Below are 8,652 nucleotides of genomic sequence, written 5' to 3'. Positions count from 1 at the left end.
AGTAGCTATTCTTTTAAGATCTGTGTGGAAAAAAAGTGAATCTCTAATGAGACACAGTTGTTGTGAGGACATTGAAAACCACATTGTCTGTACTCGATCCTTCGCTCCAGTTTAACATTCCACTCTGGTCTAAATGGTGGCTTTTAGAAGTCATTTAGTGAAAACTGAGGAAATAAAATAAATATTTTCATTACGTGGCAAAGACATTAAGGGAGCAAACCTTCTTCTGGAGGGCCCCACTAAAGTACAAAAACATGGCTGCAAACTGGAAACGTGAACATCAGCGCCCTTCAATGTTGTAATGTTTCATCGTTGCTTTAATATGCTATGCTGTCATCTTCTAGGAACCTGTGCATAAGACAGAAAAAAAATACAAGTACAATAACAAATTGATCATTTTGAATTATAATAACAAATGAATCATCAAAACATAATTTTTCTTTTTGTTATTTGAGTCATTAAAATACAACCTAACTAAATGCAAGGAACTCATTAACATCATGGTCTCTCATCTCTCCACATGATGCTACTTATTGAGAGAAGAGCAGCTAATTTAAATGATTAGAATCAGCTGTTTCTCCAGGGTGATTTTCTTTTTTTCTTTTTTTATGAAATTTGTTATTCTAATGGAGCAACAGTACCAAATTTAATCAATCACTTGCAATTTGTCTTTCATATGATTTTCTGCCTAGATTACAGAATTGAAATATTGCTGTTCTTTTGTTTCAGATGTCTCCAAGTGCCATAGAGGCCCCAGAGACGCAGATTTCCTTCTCTAATATTGAGAGTGTGTCATTGTCAAGTAAGATAAACCTGCAGAATCTAAAGCTGAGCCTTGATTTTGTTGGTTTTCTCACATATGACAGTAGTGGAAACTATGTACATTTATTAAAGTACTGTGCTTGTACAATTTATACAACATACAGCTATTGTAACTGGTCTGAACTGTGTATAAACATACAGCTAACTTAACATTTTAACATTGTCTTTAAAAATGAGTTACCTTTATAAGCTCTCGCTATATAGCCAATGTTAGCATTACCAGCTGTTTACTTACCGGTCTAGAAGAAAAGTTCGTGAATTCAGCTTTAAACTTCATTCCTTCATTTTCTAACCCACCGTGTGGATTATTTGTGGATGATAATTCTGAGCAGTTTTGTGTTCTCAGTGGTGGAATTACAGAATGAACGGAAGAAACTGGTAATGAATATTCTGCCGATGTTTGAATTCAAACACTCCCCAGGCCATTCAGATAAATCTGTTCTCCTCTCTCCAACATATTTTCTGAAGCAGAGTTATGAAGATAAAATGTTTAATCTTGATTGATGCTTCAGCCAGAAAACTGTTGGCACCGTGTTGAGCTTCAGCACTCTGGAACATGAAACTTCCCGCTGACTGTTCTCATAAAAGAGGGATATAATTGCAAAGTGTGGTCTGTTTGAAGACATAGTTACCCCCCCTCCCACCCCCCACCCGCCGCCGCTCCATCTCAGGACTGCCTAAACAAGTCTGAGTCCTTTACAGTGGAGACAGCCGCATGTGGGGTTACACATTTGATCTTGGATGATTTATATTTCACTTGCTCTCTCCTGAACAATTCTTTGTGCAGCAACATAAAGCCAACACGAGAATGAAACTCCACACAATGTACAAGCAGAGATTCAATTAAAAGAACACATTTGCAATATATGAAATGTGTAAGATTTAAATTGCAGATATCTTGAATGTCCTTGTTTTGTTTTTATATTTCTGCACATTAATTATCAAATCACACACATAGAAAGTGGTAGTTCAGCTCAGACTGTAACCTTCTGTCACAGTTTAACAGAATGTTCACACAAAGTAGCCTTTTGTTCATCGGTGCAAATCATTACCTTTCCATGAATTCCACCAGTGTGAATGCTGGGTCTTAATACTTTATTCACTGATTAAATCGCCGTAGGTAGCTGCGTAAATGAGAAGTCATTCGATGTTTCAGAGGACCTCAATGAAGGCAGCCTCACATTGTACAACATGCAGGGCAAAATGCAGTGCCTTTAAGGATGCGTCTGGGCAACAGGTCTTTCAAGATTGTCTTCCTTTGAAACCATGCGACCATAAAAACACCGCCCCCAATTGAAACGAGCAGAGCATTGACGCTTTGATACAGTCGTGTTGTTACATGTCGAGCACGCAGTCCTGTCATTGTGTTGGTGTGCTGTTGGCAACCGGATGGCTCCCCACCTGGGAATCATAACTCTTCACTGTCTCGCCCGACAACCACTTTTAAATTATTAAGGCACGTTTCTTGAGCAGATAATATAGCTTTTGTTGTCTGGCCTCTAAACAGTGAGCATCTGTCTTAAAGAAAAAAACAAGTTACATGTATCTTGTTTGTTTGAGGCTTTCTTTGTTGGAAAACAACACATTACTGTATGTTAAAAGAGTACATTTTAAACTATCCTCGTGCACTGAGAACTATTAGTGTCATGAGTATCAGAGCAATCTTGAAAAGAATATGAATAAAATATTGATGAGATATTAACTCACTTACAGTTTTTTAGGTACTCCTAACTCAACTAATGCAGTCTTATACAACGCTCCTCCAATAAGCCCCACCTCTGTAATGTTATGTTCATGGGTTGAAATGGTTTTAGAGAAGTGTTGATACAGCTGCATGTTCATTTCAGACTTTGTGGTACTCTTGAACTGCATTGTCTTAATGTGAGGTGTTCTTAATATTTAGTCTATACCTCACAAATAATCAAGCATGTGTAAATTGAATGTGTTCTGATGGTCAGAAACTCAATGTGGACATTTTATGTTTATGATCAAATTGTTCTTGAACGTACTTCGGATACTTTTCTAAAACCCAAATGGAATTTTTGAAACTGATCCTGTGGCCCAAACCACTCGAACTGCATTTCTCAGCTCTTTTCTGTAACTGAGCACCCAGAATAACCTTTTTCCTTCTTTTTTTTACCAGGTTGTGTGCTATTCTTTTATTGTTGGTAAGGTGAATACGATGTGTGTGTGTGTATATATATAATATATAGGTTTTTTTTTTTTTTTTTTCATATGTGCTTCCCAGTAGGAAGGGGAATAACAGCTATTCTTCATTCAGCTGACCTTCTGTGAAAATAGATGGTCATTCTCTAGCGATGCAGTCACAGGATGAGGGGCGCCCTGCAGCAGCAGTAACCTGCAATAAATTTGTCACATGGCATTTACAGACAGACGCACCTAATCAACCTACTTTCATATGTGTCACCGTCTTATATAACAAGGTTCCAATCACAGCCCAGGCTCAGGGTAATTTGCCCTGGGAGAACCCTTCCTCCCAGGGCTTAACTGACAACCACGCCCCTTTTTTTATTTTTTTATACTGTGTAGGTGTGCATAACTCCTCCAGATGTGTGTGTGATATTTTAACCAAGCAACGAAATGCTCAAAGGAGTAGTTTGACATTTTGGGAAATTCGCTCATTCAGTTTTTTGTATTTATTGTATTTAGAATTAGTTGATATGATTGATAACACCCTCATGTCTGCACAGTAAAGCAGACATGACAAAAACACAATCTGTCATTCAACATGGCAGATATTTCTTGGCTACGAGCACTAACCTCCCGGAGTCTCCACTGGCTGCCTGGCCAAGGAATAGTCTGGCACATAATCCCCTCATAAAATGGCATACTGTCATTTTGTCACCATATTTTTTTGTGAAGATGAAACAAGTGAGGTAAAATGTATGTATCCATATAGCCAAAGTATGTGCAATGCCTACAGTTTTTACTTGCTGTTTCTATCTGTTTCCAGTCTTTGTGACGAGCTAAGCTAACTAGCTACTAGTGTTATCTTCACGTTTACCATAAAAAATGTGAGTGGCATTTTCAACAAGGCAAATATTTATACTTCTTAAAATATGAACCTGTTCCTTTAAGGATCAAACTATACAATTGCAAAATTTCAGTGTAACAATTAATGAGGAGTTCACTTGTGAAGATACGACTTTAAATAAGGCAGCCAAGTGTGTCTTCGTAGAAATAAAAAAAAGACCTCATATTTATTATATATTGTAGAAAAGGATATAAAAAAAATGGTGCAAAACACTACAATAAAATACAAATACAAATCAGAACAAAAACATCACAGTCAAGTCTTTACATTTCAATTTACAGAAATGCTCTTCCTTGCGGTCCCTGTGTGTGTGGATGTGAGGCACTTCCCTCAGGAGAACTGCAGGACTTTCTGCAGTGTCCTCCTGAGCGGCACCTTCTCCAGTTCCGGCTTGTTGTCAGGGATCATATCAGCACTCCTCTCTGCACTCAGCTGGATGGCCGGCCTCATTTCCTTGCAGGCCTGCAGCCCTGCCTGAGTGATGTTCCTACAGAAGTCCACCTTCACCTCCTCCAGATTGTCTCCGTGAACCACCACACCCTGCAGACTGCAGTCGGTGATGCGGACGCAGTTCTCCAAGTAGAGGCAACGCAGCTTCCTGCAGTACTGCAGCACGGAGATCACATCCTGGTCAGTGACGTGTCCACAGCCGGACAGGGTTAGCGACAGCAGGTTCGGACACCTGTAGTACAGACAGCAGTCATTAACCAGTGACAGGTTTTCACACAGGTGTTGGAGTACAAGACCTGTTATGTGTCATTGTTACTCATCACGTATAATAGTAGGGAGAGATTAGTCTGTTTGGACACGAACAAGTCTTAAGTAAGCAATGCTGCTTGGCGTGTGTGTTTATTTTCAGATGAATGCTGTTGAGGTTTCCAATAGAATCAAATAACAGAGGGAAGCATGTAGATCAGGGGGCTTGATCTGAGCAGTATATGAAAGAGATGTAAACACCACTGAAAGGCAGCAACATGATCTGTTTATTAACAGAGCAGTTAAATACCCACACCGAACCACCTTTTCTTTACATCCGTCCCACTGGGGCATGTGTTTCCTCTCTCTAAAAAGCTTTTGTGAACACAAAGAGTATGGGGCTATTTCACAGAACAATTACCGGATGTTTGATGAATTATAGCCTGACAACTCAACGTTTCTGTATTTTTTTTCCTTTAGAAATAACCTCTAAAATTTAATGTCAAATGTTGCTGTGAAACGCATGTGTTCACTGCCTTTTTCTGTGCAGTATCAGGAGGTGCGGCACTGGCAGGCTGGAAGTACAGAGCTGGCAGACAGACATTCGGATGTCAAAGGATCGGGGATGTCATTCATGTTCCCTGATGCAGATTATATAAAGATTTACATAATCTTATCACTTTAACACATGTGAGCCAAACATATTCCAGTTGCTTGCAAGTGTTGAGGGCACTGCCCCTGTCACCTCTGAACATGCAGCCATCCCATGTGCCCTGTTGCACTACTGCATGTGCTCGATGTGGGGCTTTATCAGGGTAATGTGATTGCACAGTATTGACATTAACAAAAATAAAGCAGAGGGGGAGTGGTGTACTGACAAGAGGCAGTGGCACTTAGAGACTCATTTGCTCTCTAATGACTTCATGTGTTTCAGCAGAGAAGCTACAGCACACAGTCAAGTGAATAGAGGTGAAGCAGGAAACAAAATGAACCTTTTACATAATCCACCCTCTCATGGCACTTCCCTTTACTTGGTGAAGATTATTTTGTGCCTGGTTTCTATATCTGTATACCATTTGTACTCTTCAAATATTTCTCTTGCAAAACAGATTTATTTAATTTTAAGCAGAACCACCTTATAGCATCTCTTTTGGTGGATTTCCTTCTCTTTTCATGGCTTCTGTGGACAATTATTCATCAGCCATTAACATTAACATGTCCTGACTTTCACTAACTGCAGCAATGCACCTGCCGATTTGAAAATAAAAGAGCAAAATCTTTTTAAAATGAGATTTTGATCAATGTTAAGTGACCAGAGAACACAACGCATCAATCTAACTATGTGTAACTATGCCTCAACATTGTTTGTAGCCTTTTCTTTCTGCCATTAATGTTTGAGACATTATGCAGTCCACATTAAGAAAAACAGCTTAGAGGGCAGTCTGGTCTATGCTTAGCACACACAGAACACCACACCACTAACCTGTAATCATCTCTCTAATGACCCGTTTGGTTTCCTAACGGTTATTTTATCTGGTTAAATTTTCCAGTTGAACTCTACAAGGAGCCGAGACGAACATTTACTGTCCTTCTCCTCTGTGCTCTTGAGTGGAAGTTTAAAAAAAAAAAAAAAAGCAGCCTAAAAAAGATTTTGGGGATTCGTCTGCTTTCTAGATTCAGTGGTGAATATTTTTCAAAAGCAGCTGTCAGCTTAAACTCTGTGTACTTTTGTAAGCAGAATTCATAACGTAAATATTAACCTAAAATGTGCTTGTTCTCGTTTTATAAGAGAAAGCATCAATTTAGCCAAATGGTGCAGATCAAAGTTTGGAACGAAACTACTCAGAAATGTTTAACCATTAAAGTCTCATGCCAAAGCTTTTTGTGCCACCCACTGTGCAGCCCACACTACATGGCATGTGGAATAATTATACAACATTATCATGTTGTATAATTCTAATACTGTGACCTCAGGATAATCAGAACTAAGTTGTTTGTAACTGATTTAATGTAGTCATCTGGCTTTAGAGGAGCAGTACATTACAAACTGCTTTATAAAAGGACTAAAATACATGCTACGTTTGACCGTCAGTGAAGACAAAAAAAAAAAAAAAAAAAAAAGATAGACATGAGCTTGGCGTCAGAGCTCGCGTGGTGTCTTATCCAGGAAGAGGCAGGCAGAGACAGACGCACATGTTCATTCCACTGACAGCAACAAAGAGCCAATTGTAGGCTCCACCTGGCTGCATAAATCTGCAGTATGCAGCTGACTGGGAGGGTCTGTGGCCAAATCATTCTTTATCACTCCCACAGCTCCTCTGTGCCCTCCCACTTTGTCACGTGCACTGGCTTTCTTCTCCCTTAGACAGTTTGGGAGGGTTTATCAGTATGCAAGGAGTGCGCCTTAAGGGCATTGAGATACAAGCCCCGGACAAAGTAGGCGGTTCTAGTTTTGACTCATCTTGCAGCTCTCGTGTCGACCATCTCAAATTTCACAATACAGGAAATCCTCACAGGGTCATACACAGCGCCAGCGACCAAGCCCCCCCCCCCTTCCCTCCTCTTGTCCCGGCCAGTGGACAGGCTCCCTCACATCAATGCTGATTACTGTCTGCCTTGAAGAAATTATCCAGAGACCTCATTAGCCTCTCCACACTGACTCCTGCATTCAGCCAGCCACGCACACAAGGCCAAAAGCCAAAAGAGCTAAGTTTCAGTGACCTATCAAATCCAACTATCACATCATTTAATAAATATAATTTGATATGTGACCACAGTTATGTTAGTTAATAGAATCAGTCTCATGTCCCACAGATGTGTCAGTTTTCTGTATCTATAGCCAGCTCCTGATAACACCATCTGTTTCTAATGATTTTGCAGTTTGACTATGCCATGTGCCTCTGAATGAAAACCATTTTGTTTCCTGTTGTGAGTGTGAATAACCCTGAAACATCCCCAAAATGATGTGTTCATCGTCAAGGCACATCTGACCATAGGTTAATCTTTTAATACAAGATTTTAAATGTTCATATTGGCATGTGAGCATGAACACAAACTCCACAGTTGGTGCCAGTGGTGTTAATTCCTCTTTTGTTTAAGGTATCCCAAGCCAAAAAGCCACTGCTTTAGGGGATAGTGCATTATATTATAAACTGCTATTTTGTCCACCCTCTGTTGGTCTGTCTCATACCTGACCATTAAAAATGTCTTTTGTCAGTTGTCAGTCCAAAACACACTACAAAGCAGGGAGAGACACACTGAAACACTCACATGTGGCACACATGGGCCAGGAAAGTGCTGACCAGGCTTTCGTGTTTATTGCAGATGTCCTTCTGAAACGAGCTCTTCAACCAGTCCTCGATGTTGCACACTTGAAGGACCCTACTGGAGTACCAACAAATAGTCAAGTAACGCAGCAAGGGTCCCAGCACAAAGTTGTCCCTCCTGAGCTGACAAGGGGAGCTGAAGTGGAGTAGATTCCAGAGGCCCGGGTCTAAGAAAACCTCACGCAGCTGTTGACAGGTAAGGGAAAAACTCCTCCGGCTGTCCTTGTCCAGGAAGGAGAAAAGGTGTAGGAGACACTCTCGGTTGAGCTGAGTGAGATGCATGGTTAGCTGTCGCAAGACGAAAAGACAGGCCTCGTCCCTGGGGCAGTGATAGGCCTGCTGGTAGGCAGCAACAATGAGCCCCGCAGCCTGTATTGTGTGGCCTAGATACATGATGCCCCCTCAGGCACACGCTGAAGGCCTGCACATATAAGGCCGTGGAGTGCAGGCTATTTTGGGAAGACAACTGCAGCACGGTCAAAGATGGAAGTGTTTGAGCCATACGCTCCCTTTCCATCTGTCATGGCTCTCAACAGGCAGCAAGCACTGGGCCAGATGTTTACACTGTCCTGGCCTACTTCTCAGATACAGAGACAAAAAAGAGAAACACCTTCACCATGTATTGAAAAAACAGCCCTGCAATAAACACATCCCTACATAAAATGTTCAGTTGTTGCTCTGACTTAAAGCCTCCATCCAATCAAAAATGTGTTTTGTATTATTGTTGGAGTTTGACCTTTACTGTGCAGAATA

General features: G+C 40.7%; 1 protein-coding gene across 1 annotated transcript; it reads right to left on the bottom strand.

The window, feature by feature from the left end:
* Positions 1-3,900: 3,900 nt before the first annotated feature.
* Positions 3,901-8,272, bottom strand: fbxl22 (F-box and leucine-rich repeat protein 22). The gene is made up of 2 exons (XM_069708694.1): positions 7,844-8,272; positions 3,901-4,559 (listed from the first exon to the last, which is right to left on the bottom strand). The coding sequence occupies exons 1-2, from the start codon at positions 8,179-8,181 to the stop codon at positions 4,208-4,210; spliced, it is 690 nt and encodes a 229-aa protein (XP_069564795.1). The 5' UTR covers positions 8,182-8,272; the 3' UTR covers positions 3,901-4,207.
* Positions 8,273-8,652: the final 380 nt, after the last annotated feature.

This window comes from Brachyistius frenatus, unplaced genomic scaffold (genome assembly GCF_029030835.1).
Source record: "Brachyistius frenatus isolate BFR_SWC_R1_liver_20210118 unplaced genomic scaffold, ASM2903083v1 Contig_77, whole genome shotgun sequence".
Taxonomy (NCBI): domain Eukaryota; kingdom Metazoa; phylum Chordata; class Actinopteri; family Embiotocidae; genus Brachyistius; species Brachyistius frenatus.
This window is presented reverse-complemented; position numbering and strand designations above follow the sequence as displayed.

What these genes read in the sequence shown, in the direction of transcription:
- fbxl22 (XM_069708694.1), bottom strand. Translation starts at nt 8,181, where the DNA reads ATGCATCTCACTCAGCTCAACCGAGAGTGTCTCCTACACCTTTTCTCC. An exon ending in CTGGCCCATGTGTGCCACAT is followed by an intron (nt 4,560 to 7,843) that starts GTGAGTGTTTCA and finishes TCTGTACTACAG; the next exon opens with GTGTCCGAACCTGCTGTCGC.